At 35.7% G+C, this 13700-nt stretch overlaps 1 protein-coding gene across 2 annotated transcripts in view; it reads right to left on the bottom strand.

The window, feature by feature from the left end:
- The window catches only part of SHPRH (SNF2 histone linker PHD RING helicase), a 116962-nt gene that overhangs the window by 83720 nt on the left and 19542 nt on the right, over positions 1 to 13700 (bottom strand). For both annotated transcript variants that reach the window (XR_003568152.1, XM_027850653.1), the window contains exons 4-8: positions 7884 to 8102; positions 4841 to 4919; positions 3958 to 4108; positions 1508 to 1613; positions 8 to 264 (exon numbers count right to left, since the gene is read on the bottom strand). Coding sequence is in view for 1 of the 2 variants with exons in the window: in XM_027850653.1 (XP_027706454.1) it covers positions 8 to 264; positions 1508 to 1613; positions 3958 to 4108; positions 4841 to 4919; positions 7884 to 8102 (812 nt within the window). In the remaining variant the exon portion in view is untranslated. The remainder of the gene's footprint in view (positions 1 to 7; positions 265 to 1507; positions 1614 to 3957; positions 4109 to 4840; positions 4920 to 7883; positions 8103 to 13700) is intronic.

The raw sequence follows: 13700 nt of genomic DNA, 5'->3' as shown, positions 1-13700 counted from the left end.
ATTTTACCTGTTTTTTAGTTCTGTCACATGTCTTTTGTTCCTTGTAATTCTTTCCCAGTTTAAAAGATCCAGCCAAGCCATGACCTTTGACTTGTTCCACAACTTGTTCTGCAATTAATTTTTCCAAATTCTTCTTCAGAAGCCGCCGATTCCTCTGTACATCATACCTGTATATGGTGCTGACATACTTGAAGATGGCAATGATGGAAGCTCCCTTCTTCACATTCATTTCTTTCACAGCTGCTAGTATCATCACACGCAAACCTACATATACAAGAACACAATGATTCAAGTAAAATAAATGAAAAAAATTCTTAGGGAAGTGGGTCAACATGGGAAATAAAGGTTTATTGCAGAAATGCTCACAGACAAGTATACAAAATTATTTAAAGCAGCTTTATCTGGGGCAGCTCAGTGGTGCAACAGATACAGCACCGGCCCTGAAATCAGCAGGATCTGAGTTCCAATCTGGCCTCAGACACTTGACACTTACTAGTTGTGTGACCCCGGGCAAGTCACTTAAATCCATCGCCTAGGCTCCCTCCCCCCCAAAAAAATAATAAAGTAGCTTTATCTATAACTGTAAAAGATGAAAATGACTTCTATACTCAATGATTAGGAAATGACTGAACAAATTTTGGCACATTAATGTAACGAATTATGATAATCAAATGAATCAATAAATTTTGGTTATCAAAAATGATAAATAGGAAGAAGATGAAGAAACTTGACAAGACTTATATATGAACCGAAATAGCAAAGACAGAAAATCAGAACAACAGATAACTATGACTACAACTTTTATTTAAAAAATTTAACTTTGATAAGAATATAGGAGAAAAAAGACAGGAAGAGACATAGAAGTAAATAAGATACCAATGTTTTTATTTTATTAAATTTAATTGCCTTTATTCATTTTAGTAACCTGTAAGTAGTTTGAAGTTTATTAGTTTTATGTATGATTAAACATTTTATTTATTTGAATGTTTTGTTGATGGTTATATAATAAACACTTCAAAAAATATAGAACTTGTAAAGAAAACTAAGCTGTCAACAATATGGAATTAATCATCACAATGCTAAATTTTATCGACATAAATGCTATTCATGCTAAACTAGTGATCTTGAAGTCTGATATGAAGTGATCATATGAAGACTCTCCATATGAAAAACTAAAAATGTTTTTAATACTAATTACTACAACATTAGCTTATACTTAAACACAAAATATACATAGTATTCTAATATGATCAAAAATATTTTCAAAATAAACTTAAAAAACTAGAAAAAGTCAAATATAGTAAACTTTGCCAAAACATTAATTGGATGAAGAGAAACATAAAATTCAACCTGAAGATTATATGAAATCAGAAGAATTACTACAAATGTTCTTGAAGACTACAAGAAAATCATCAATAACAATAAAGTGTCTCTAGTGGAAGGTTTCTAAGAATTATGACAAACATTGGAAACATAAGTATTTAAAAATATAAATACAAATACTTACTGGGGTACTGTACTTTTTCCTTAGATTGAAACTCCATCATCTTAAGTTTCTTCTTTTTGCCTCCTTCAGCAGGTTGTGGAGGTATGAAGTAATTTACCAGTTTTCCCTGATATGAACAATATCCAGCAGTCACTCATTGGACTTTCAGGTTCATCATTACAGACTGCTTAATATTAAACTTTAAAATTTGGATATAAGTTATCAGATTATAAGGAGATATACAACGTATGAAATACACTTTGAAATGAAGTGATATGCATGTACTTACACACAAACTGGACTTTTTTTTATCTTACCCAAAGTTTAGAGTCTAACTACTCCCTTTCTTAATGCTATGTATGTATTTTAAATATTTAAAAATAATTAACCTCATACATTTGCATGGTATGATGGAAAAGCACTGCTTTTGGAGTCAGAGGAAGACCTGGGTTCACCTTCAGCCTTGGCACTTACTACCTGCTGTGACCTGGGGGCAAGTTACTTTTTAACATCTCTGGTTCTCTACAAAATGAGGGGTTGGACTAGAAATGGGTGGGGAACCTCTAGGTCCCCAGTGACGTTCTTTGACAGAATCCAAACTTCACAGAACAAATCCCCTTCATAAAAGGATTTGTTCTGTAAAACCTGGACTCAGTCAAAAGGCCACACCCAAAGACTTAGAAGGCCACAGGCTTCCCACCCTGGATGATCTCCAAAGTCCCTTCCAGCTCTAATCCTATGACATGAAGACAAAATTTTATTTCATATAATGCAGTGTGCAATGATTGTCTCAATACAACTTCACCCATTAAGTGTATAGTGGCATGACAATAATCAACTAAAACAAAAACAGTAAAAATCTCCCATCCAACAAAAGGTTACTGTTATATATTTTTGAGTTATATCTTTCTAAGTAGGGTTGACAGACCTAAATAGATCCATTCACATTTTCTTATACATGGTGATCAAGAACACATATTCATATGAGGCTTGGCTAAAGATAGGCATGTACTGTGATCCTGAAATGGAATGCAGCTAATAAAACTACATCAAATCTGTCCCTTGCACTTCAACTATATAATCATGGACCAATATTTTCCAATAAATTAATGAAAAGTTATCATCAAAAATGTCCACTTAATTATGAGAAATTAAAGGAAATGTCCCTTTACAAACAAAGACGGCACTACCAATACGCCTTGAATTTTTTACTCAGTAAGAAGAGGGTGGACTAAGCCAATCACACACTCAGATGATCTTGGAAATACTTTTATAAAATAAACGTTTGGGATTCACATATCTCTCTGAAGTGTTTCCATACCTTATCTTATTTGAGCCACATAACAACCCTATAAGATAGGTGCTATTATTATTTACATTTTACAGATGAGCAAAAAGAGGCTGAGACTGGATAAGTGAAGTGACTTGCTCAAGGCCACACAGCTAGTAAGTGTCTCAGGCAGGATTTGAACCCAGGTCTTCCTCACTCCAAGTCCAATACATCAGGCTGCCTTATAATCTAATGAGGGGATAAAATATAAGTATGATACAAAGTAGATGGTGAGAAAGGCAAAAGAGAAATCTAGAAGAAATGCATTAAAAAAAATTTAAGGTGAAGGTAAATTACTTTCCACTATGGGGATCAGAAAAGACTTCAAGGAGAAGTTGGCACCTGCCCTGGGTCTTGAAGAAAGAGAAGGGTTTTGACAGCGGAGAAAGGGTATTAGAGGTACAAGGGATGGCTTTCATAAATAGCCAGTAGTCCTCTGTTCTGAGAGTAGATTTTATGAAATAAGTTTGGAAAAGTAGGATGGAAGACAGTAGAAGGTTCTAAATGCTATAGTTAAAGAATTTAAATTTTAGATATCATTAAATAAAACTTTGGGTTTGCCAATCTCAAATTGGGTTTCTTTTGCACATAAATTCTAAATTGGAATTTTTCAGAGGTTGAGGAAAAGTCAATTTTGGTAGAAGGCAATGGCCTAAGAAGATACAGTCTACTTTAAAAAATTGGACTCTTAAGCATACTAGCTGTTTACTAAGGTATTCTAAATAAATGTAAGGGGTTCAGGTATGGGTTGGATCACATGACCTCTAAAGTCCCTTTCAACTCAGATTCTGTTACTCCCATGTCTCAGATTTGTCACATTGCTTCATTAAGTGCCCGTAACAGTTCTCAAGTCATTTAGGTTACATTTTTGCAGGTAGCAGATCACTGTCAATACTCAAGCAAAGATGTTTTTATTGCTAACCTATGGCAACAATGAAAGCGGGAACATTTTAGTTGGCCAGTACCAGTGGCAAACAGCTCAAGTGTCACAAAAAGGTCTAACCCTTCCAAATTAACTATCTTCAGTTCCACAGGATATTAAAAGCTTTGACTTTTGTGTCAAAACAAGCATTCAGAACATGTTGCTTTTCTTGAACGTAATAAGTCCCTTGCTTCCCTAAGCTTGATAAGGTCATCCTACCTCAGGCAGTGTTAGAACATCCTGTTTGACATCTTGTCGAGTGTGTGAAAGAATCAGAGCCAGAACCTCCACTGTCTTCCCCAGTCCCATCTCATCTGCTAAGATGCCACCAGGCCACTGTGGCCCAGCATTTGGGTATTCCCGGATGATGCTAAAGGAAAGGTCAAACAAAACAAAAAAATATGTCAAAGTAATTCAAACAAAGTAGCTACTCTAAAGAAAACGGCAAGAACTGCATTAAAATGAAGATTCTTGAGACTATATTACTCTGTAAAAAGTGAAAGTACTTAGAGTTCTAGAAACCTAAACATGGAGACTATGATATTCAATCAAAAAAGGCAACCAAGTTATAATACCAACTAATCTTGCAATAGGACACAAGGGATTGTGTTGTTAACTATAATTTTTCTTCCTTATGGTTAAAATACGAAAAATGCCCATCTCTTTACTGTGACCTTCAAAATAATCTCTGAATAGAAAAGATAAAGAACAGTAGTCATTCAGGCATTAAATCATCAAGTATTTTCCAGTAACTACCAAAAAACTTAGCACAGAGGTATACTTGAATTAAAAAAAAAAACTGATCCACAATAAACACAATGACACAGCCTCAAATTATGCTCACTCTAATTCTTTATAGTATCTTGAATCCATTATTTGGCATTTACTAAATGAAAAGGGACAAGTGCTATTTATTCTATATTTGTCCTTTGTGTTAAAGCCTTTAGCAAGATTTTCACTAAGTATTCTTTCATTAGGCAATGCTATGGATAGTGAGGTTCTCAACAAATCTCTTCTGTAGGCTTTCAGTATGGATATATACATGGGGGTACGGGCTCTGGGAGAGTGAAGAAGCACATTTATAAATATAAAATTGCCTTACCAGCCTGTAAATGGATTATAGTAAAATTTCATCCCTTCTGTTGTAATGACCTCTCTCCATAAGAAATGTAAGGTATTTTCTAAAGAAGAAAAGAGCCATAAGAACATTCTCTCTCTCTTTTTCATTTTCCTCCCAATTATAATGCTTTACCATTTAAATAGCGCTTTACAATTTTTCAAAGCCTTTCATGCATACCGTATAACTTCTTGGAACCCCTCTGTGAGGTAGGTAGGGCAGGTACTGACTCTACCCTACCTTTCCATGCTTATTACCCATTACTGCCCTTCACCAGCCAAGCTGTCCTGCTTGCTATACCTCCCACAAATCCTTTCATCCCTTAGCTCCAGAAGCACTGCTCGTCCTTCCCTAGAATGCACTCCTTTTTCACCTCTTAAAATCCTTAATTTCCAGCAAAGCATAGCTCAAACGCCATCTCTTGATTTCCCCAATTGCTACTGCCTTCCCCCCCAAATGCTTTGCATTTAATGTTCAATATTTTGTACTCACTTCGATGAATCTCTCCCCACCCCCTCAAAGAATGAAAGACAGAAACGACTTTTTTTCCTTTTATCCCCATCACCTAGCATAGTGCCTGCCATGGATACTTTAAATGCTTGCTGATTGGTTGATACTTTCCTCACAGATAACCGAGACTCAGAAAGGTTAAGATGCTTGACAGGTGAACCACAAATTGAAGTGAAAATGAAGTTAAATTAACTCATAGCTCCACCAGGATATTGACCTGGATCTCTTAAAGTTTCATGGTAACACTGAGCCAGTATATAAGCACCCCTTCCATTTATTTCTGTTTATTTCTCTGTTTATTTCTACCAATAATTCCCATTTAGCTTGTTTCACTATGGACTTTAAATATTTCTTAGACAAAGAAGATGAAAGAAAGATAATTTAAAAAGCTTCAAAACACGATAGGAAGTGATCGGGAAGAAGAAATTCATATGCATAATTTTAAAAACATTTATCCAACAAGGTGCAGAGAAATATAGTATAAAGAGTCAACCTTGGAATCAGGAAAATCCAAGTTCAAGTTCTACTTCTGAAACATATTAACTGAAAATGGGAAAGTCATTTAACTTCTGAGTGTTTCAAGTAGGTATCTAAGTCTATAATTTTAAAAAGTTGCTGATTACACAAGTGTAGAGCTTCCATACTAAGAAGTCTCAAAACAAATGAAATCACTGATTAGAACCCCCCAAAATGGGGAAGATTTTCACAAAATCCTCAACAATAATTTTATGATTAAACACTGAACAGAAATTACAATTCTCCTACTCTTACCTCTTAGTGCTTTCCCCAAAATAAAACCATACATTTTCCATGAACACAGGTAGAAAAGGTTTGGCCTCATTTGGGAAAATTCCAAATATTAAATTAAAATACAGCATTTTATTTTAATAAGATCTACCATCATATATCTATTCACTGACCACTACTGTCCCTAGTTTGACCTAAAAGCAAAATAAATGTATCTGAAAAAAAAAACACAATAGCCAAGTAGAACATGACAATTTGGGGGATGGTCCTATGTGTAATTTATTTATTTTCTAACAGATATTTAAAATTCAGTTCAACTCAATTTCACAAATACTTACTGTCTACAATGTGCATCACACTGCGCTACAAGCTAGATATTACAAATTTAAGCTGACACAATCCCCTAACCTCAAGGATATTATAATCTAGTGGAGAAATACAACATGTATACAGATAAAGTATAATGGAAATGAGAAGATGTAGGAGCAAAGAGGAGAGTTAAACAAAGTTCTCAAAGAAAATGTGAGAAGTCAAAAAACATTTTTAGCTGAGGAAGGGGATGAAGGGACAGGCTACAAGGAGGAGGTGGCACCTACATTGGCCCTTAAAGAAAATGAAAGATTTCAAGGGATGGAAATGAGAAGAATGCATGTTATAGGTATTCAGGATTCAGACTACAAAGGGGCTTTTTAGGAGGGGTTGGGACAGGAAAAGGTTGACAATAGGGGCCTTAGGAGCAAGGTCTAAAAGACAAGGAACAGATATATTGGCCTGTGTGTTCCTCTGACTACAAGGAAAGCAGGGATGTAAGTATAATCTTTGATTATATTAAATTATAATTGAATTATAAATTCAATGAATTTACATTTGAATTTGAATTAAATTGAATTAAAATATCAAAATTAAAAAAAAGGTCAGTTGTAGAATATGGAAATGAATGAAAATTTTTCTAAAAAGATTTAATTCCCTCAAAAATGTAAACTACTAAGCAAAAGGGAAATTAATAACAGATTACTGATCAATTTCAAGAAATCTATAAAGGAGCTGTGATAAGACAGTCAATGTTTTCCGCTCAAAATCATGCCCATTTATTCCAATCTGTATTAAGATGGTTATAAAAGCAGGAGTAAGGTCTCTGGAGGCATAAGAAAAGATAAGGAAGAAGAAGTAAGCAATCTTTGGAAATTCCCTGCCTTTTTGAGAATAAGTAGTCCATGAATAACGAATGGGAAATTGCCAAAAGAACAAGGCCAAGGAAGTTAGTATTTATTGGAGAATATCACACAAAACCAATCATATCTCCCCTTTTCTCTACTTCATCAAGAAAATATTGTTTAAAACATAGGATTTTGGAGCTAGAAAGGTCCTTTCAAGATGAATAATCTAATCTAGCTCCTTCATTTTACAGGGAAGTCACACTACTCTTTACCATCTCTCATCAGGTTTGTGAAAGCCACTCCTAGAGGGCTAATCCACTAGTGATTAGATTTCTTGCTTCTTAAACTGGATCAAGACATCTTAATTTGGTACAGGAAGAAGAATCACTCTAATACATTTTACAAATAAGCCCTAATCATACATGAATGATACTGATCATCTATATGTCCAAGGAATTCCTTAAAAAACACATTTTGTGCATAAACCCTTCTGTTTTATACTTTTCCTTTTGACATCCTGCTTGGTGACCAAATCTCTCAGACCCCTGTTCCTCCCATCCCTTCCCAGAATACTAAGATTGCTCTGTGCCTTAGCTTAAATATCTTATACTTGCCACTGGCAGGAGAGTTTCTGAAATGTTCTCGTAGCAGCATCCAGTTAACAGCCTCACTTTGGTATGGCCTCAGTACAGGAATCAGTGCAGGATGCTGGACATCTTCTTGTAGGTACTGAGCTTCTTGCTGGTGCGTATGTCTCACAAAGTCATATAATTCCTCAATGTTCTGTCTCTCCAGCTCACTATCAGACTCTTCTTCATCCTCCTCCAAAATATCTGTGCAAATTGAAAATTAAGCATTCGTTAAAACCTAATTTATTTTTAAAAGACAGGAACAGGAACTCATAGTACTTTTAATATATCTATGACATATCTAACTTCCAATGAAATTTTTCATGATTACATCTTCTTACTACATAACCTTAGAATGTAAATAGGATTTCTCTACCATTACCCCATATAAGGTAATTTCAATTCAACAAATATTTTTAAGTATATATAATGAATGCAAAGCATTATACTAGGTGCTGGGGAGTTTCCAAATTTAGATGCAATATTATCCTGTCTTTCATAGAGCTGGCAGGCTAGTGGAGAGGAAAAGGTCTTAACCATACATGATTATAATACATCTTTCAGTTCTCCACTTTTTCTTGATATGGACAAATTTCTATTTTTCTGACTATTTTATGATTATGGCAGAAATACTAAAACAGAAGTTCAACTCAGCAATAGAGCATTAGAACCAACAGAGCAAAACAAGCAATAGGAAAGATCATAGAAGCAAAATGTACTATGTTGGCTATGGAAAACTAAAAAGGTTTTGAGTAAACAAAATCAATGCAGTGAAGATTAGTTAGGAAATAGATACTTAGGGGGGAAAAATCTTTGCAACAAGTTTTTCCAATAAAGATTTCCTAGTCAAGATTTAAAAGGAAATTATTCAAATCTGGAAGACTAAAGAGTTATTCCCCAATAAATAAATGGTCAAATTATATAAGTTTTAAAAGGAAGAAATCCTAGTTACTGACAACTACATGAAAAAATGCTCCAAATTACTAATAATTAGGGAAATGCAAATAAAACAATTCTGAGGTTCTACCTTATAGCTCCAGTAGCAAAAATGACAAATGTTGGAAGGACTACAGGAAAATAAGCTAACAAATTCACTTCTGAGGATTTTGATAATTGGTCAAGACACTATGGAAAGCAATATGGAACTATTCCTCCAAAGTTACTAAACTATGCATATATTCTTTGACCTAGTAATACCATTGATTGGGCCTACACCAAAGAGATCAGAAGACCTATATGGACAAAAATATTTAAAGCAGCTCTTTCCATGGTAGCCGAAAACTGGAAACTGAGGGAGTGACCCCCTACTGGGAACATCTAAATATTATTTTGCCATAAGAAATGATGAAATGGATAGTCTCACAGGAAATGCGGAAGAACTCTATTAACTATTAACAGTGAAGTGAACATAATTAGGAAAACAATTTATATGATAACATTATAAAGAAAAATAACTTTGAAAGTTTTTTTAGTACTCTGATCAATGCAATGATAAAATCACAAATGCGAAGCCAAGGGTCAAACTTGAAGAGAAAGGGATCCCTGCAGGTGACATACTAACTTAGAAAATCACAGTTAACATTATCATTGTAGTATTGCATTTTTATTTATTTTGTTAAACATTTCCAATTATGTTTTAGTCTGGTTCAGGCTGCATGTACCAATTTGACACCTCTGGTCCAGAAGACTGAAGATGAAACATGCTATCCACCTCCTATCAGAGAGGTGACAGATTTTAAATGCAAAATGAGACACATTTTTGGACAAAACCAATGTGGGAATTTATTTTGTTGAACTATGCATATTTTATGAGGACTTTCTTTTTCTTTTTAAAAAATATTATTCAGTGGGGGGCAGTGGGAAGGGAAGATAATAAATAATAATAATAATTCATAATTTTTTAAAAAAAGAGATTAAATGTATACAGTATGCAGCAATAAAAGGAGAATCAGGGCATGGCAACAATACTGGGCTTGTAAATCAACTATTGGATTAAGTTAAACCAGATAGAGACTATGGTTATAAGGAAATAATATTTGTAAAAAGCACTTAGCATAGTGCTTAGCACATACTAGGTACTATAATAAATGCTTATTCCTTGGCCTTCCCCTAAACTGCAAATATAGTACAAGGAAGTAAAATTTATAATCTTACAAGTCTTAGACCCAGCACTCTCTACCCCTACAATACAGCTAGTCCCACCAAGAAAATCAGGCTGTGACCATGGTCCACTGGCCCTTGGCTCTGCCCTGCAACATCACCCCATGGAGACTCTGAGCATAATAATTCATCTGCCACAGACTATTATATGTATTGCTAGCAAACTCCTACTACCTATTATTACTCCTAGCCCTGTATTACTTAATTACTAGCTACCTGGAAGTCAATTATCCGCAACTTCCATATCTTGTTCTCTCATCCCCATCCTCTTCAATCCTACCACATCTATGCCCCACTCTTCCTCCAATTCTTAACCCTTTCATTTTGCCCTATACAACTCCTATTCCATAAAGAACACATTCCCTTCATTCTGGACCTCTTCCTCTGTTATTCTTTCCATCTATATGCAATCAGTGAATCTGGACTTCCACCTAACAACACTGCATCCCTGGACAATCTCCCTAACACTATCTATACCTCTTTTCTTTTCTTTTCTTTTTTTTTTTTGGCTAGGCAATGGGGTTAAGTGACTTGCCCAGAGTCACACAGCTAGTAAGTGTTATGTGTCTGAGGTAGGATTTGAACTCAGGTCCTCCTGAATCTAGGGCTGGTGCTCTATCCACTAAGCCACCTAGCTGCCCCCAAATCATTATTTTTCCCCTCTTAGTCCTGATGAAGCTATTAAAGTGTTTTACTGTATACTTTTTTTTTTAAGGCAATTGGGGTTAAATGACTTGCCCAGGGTTACACAGCTAGTAAGTGTCAAATGGTTGGTCTGAGATTGGATTTGAACTCAGGTCCTCCTTACTTCAGGGCAGGTGCTCTATTCACTGCTACACCTAGCTACCTTTATACCTCTTTTCAAACCCCCAAAGCACATGGTGGCCATTATTCTTCTTTCATACAACCCTAACCTAATTCCTCAATTTTCTCAAATATATGTCCTACTTCTTTATTTGACCTCAGCCATGAACAGGGGTAATCACACCTGGGAATTTACCATTTCTCACAGATATTCTACTTCCTTGTTCAAAAACTGACATTCCTTTCTTCTATCTGACCAAGGCCTGCTATCTTTCCATTGTTTTTGTATGCCTCATCTCTACTAAATCTACCACAGAAGACCTCCAATTCCTCCATCCCTAAGTGTTTTCTTAGACCAATTATCATCCTCAAATTTCATTTTCCTTCCTTAATAATCATGACACTATTTTCAGCCAGTCTCTGATAAAGGCCTCATTTCTAAAATACATAGAGAACTGAGTCAAATTTATAAGAATACAAGTCATTCCCCCAATTGATAAATGGTCAAACGACATGAATAGGCAGTTTTCAGAGGAAGAAATTAAAGCTATCTGTAGTCATATGGAAAAATGCTCTAAATCACTATTGATTAGAAAAATGCAAATCAAAATGACTGACGTACCACATCACACCTATCAGATTGGCTGACATGACAAAACAAGAAAATGATCAATATTAGAGAAGATGTGGAAAAATTGGAACACTAACGCATTGATGGTGGAGTTGTGAACTGATCCAACCATTCTAGAGAACAATCTGGAACTATGTCCAATTTGGAACTATGGCTATAAAATTGTGCATACCCTTTGACCCAGTAATACCACTTCTAGGTCTGTATCCCAAAAAGATCATAAAAATGAGAAAAGGACCCACACGTACAAAAATATTTATAGCAGCTCTTTGTGTGCTGGCAAAGAACTGGAAATTGAGGGGATACCTATCAATTGGAGAATGGCTAAACAAGTTGTGGTATATGAATGTAATGGAACACTACTGTGGTATAAGAAATGATGAGCAGGCAGATTTCTGAAACACCTGGAAAGACTTATATGAACTGATGCTCAGTGAAATGAGTAGAACCAGGAGAACACTGTACTCAGCCACAATATGAGATGACTGACTTTGATAGACTTAGCTCTTTTCAGCAACACAAGGTTCTAAGACAACTGCAAAAGACTCACGATGGAAAATGTTAACCACATCCAGAGAAATAACTATGGAGTCTGAATGCAGATGGAAGCATACTATTTGGTCTCTTTTTCTTTTGTCAGTTTGTTTTATTTCTTCTTTCTTGTAATTCCTCCCATTAGTTCTAATTTTTCTATACATCATGACTAATGTGAAAATATGTTTAATAGGAATGTATATGTAAAGCCTATATCAGATTGCATGCTGTCTTGGGGAGCAGGGAGGAAAAGGAGGGAGAGAAAATTTAAAACTCAAAATCTTATGAAAGTGAATGTTGAAAACTAAAAATAAATAAATTAATTATTAAAAAAAAATCATGACACCATAGTTAACCACTTCAACTCCATACTGTGCTCTATTCTCAAATTCCTTGCACTACCTCCTCAACTCCAACACAAGTGCTACTTAAAAGAAATGGTAGAAATCACACAACAGTGTTGACTGGATCTACTACAAATTTATGTTAACTAACTTTAACTAGGCTCTCACTGACACAGGGCATTCTTTTTTATTCCTCTCTAAATGATTACCTACTTTACTCCCCACAGAATCAATTCCAAACCTTTTCTCTCATCAAGCTTCCCACAACTTCCCTTCCCCCCTCTCAGCTGGGGATCTTAATTTTAATTTGACTGGGAAAACTGATGTCATCTGCTATGAGCTCCCTCTTTCATTCTCTTCACTTTAGGACCCCTTGATAACATCTCATGTCCTCCTGTCTCTGATAATGAGGTCACCCTTCTCACCAAGGCCAACTCCTCTATATATGACCTTGACCTCAACCCTTCCTATCTTCCCCAGGAGTTTGCCCATTAACTCCCATCTCTCTCTAATCTTCAATCCCTCCCTGTCTAATAATTCTTTCCTTGCTGCCTTCAAACATACCCAAATCTGTTCTTAACTAGGCTCTACTCTCCCTTCAAGTTGTCATCCCATATCTCTCCTCACTTAGGCAAACTCCTAAAAAAGCTACCACCTATCACCTCCACTTTCTCTCCTCTCATTCACTCTTTAACCTTCCACAATCTGAATTCTGACCTCATCACTCAACTAACCTTGCTGTCTCAAGTTACTGATAATCTCAATGGACAAATCTGATGGTCTTTCTCACCACCATTCTGAACTTCTCTGCTTTAATTAATGCTATTGACTACCCTGTCCTCCTAGATACTCTCTTCTTTCGGAATTTTCATGACACTATTTTCTCTCGGCTCTCCTATCTGTGCAGCTGCTCCTTCTCTGTTTCCTTTGCTGGATCATTAATATCCTGAACTGAGCATCTTCCAAGCCTCTATCCTCAGCCTTCTTCCTTCTCTCTTCACTCAGTGACTTCAACTTCTTCTGGTTTAATTATTATCAATATGCAGATGATTCCTAGACATATATATCCAGCCCCATATCACTACCTCTCTACCAAACTTCTTTATTTCTGTCAAAGGTACCACCATTCTTCCAGTCTCCCAGACTTGCAATGTTAGAGTTATCCTTGACTCCTGACTCTCCATCCCACAAATCTAGTCAGTTGCCAGATCGTGTTGTTTCTGCTTCCATAATAATCCTCACATCAGACCCTTTCTCTCTACTGAGAACCACTGCTGTAGTTCAGGACATCAACTCCTCTTAGGAGCCAGGTGGTGAAGGGAAGAGGGT

This window comes from Vombatus ursinus, unplaced genomic scaffold, assembly GCF_900497805.2.
Source record: "Vombatus ursinus unplaced genomic scaffold, bare-nosed wombat genome assembly UNPS02009132.1, whole genome shotgun sequence".
Taxonomy (NCBI): Eukaryota; Metazoa; Chordata; class Mammalia; order Diprotodontia; family Vombatidae; genus Vombatus; species Vombatus ursinus.
This window is presented reverse-complemented; position numbering and strand designations above follow the sequence as displayed.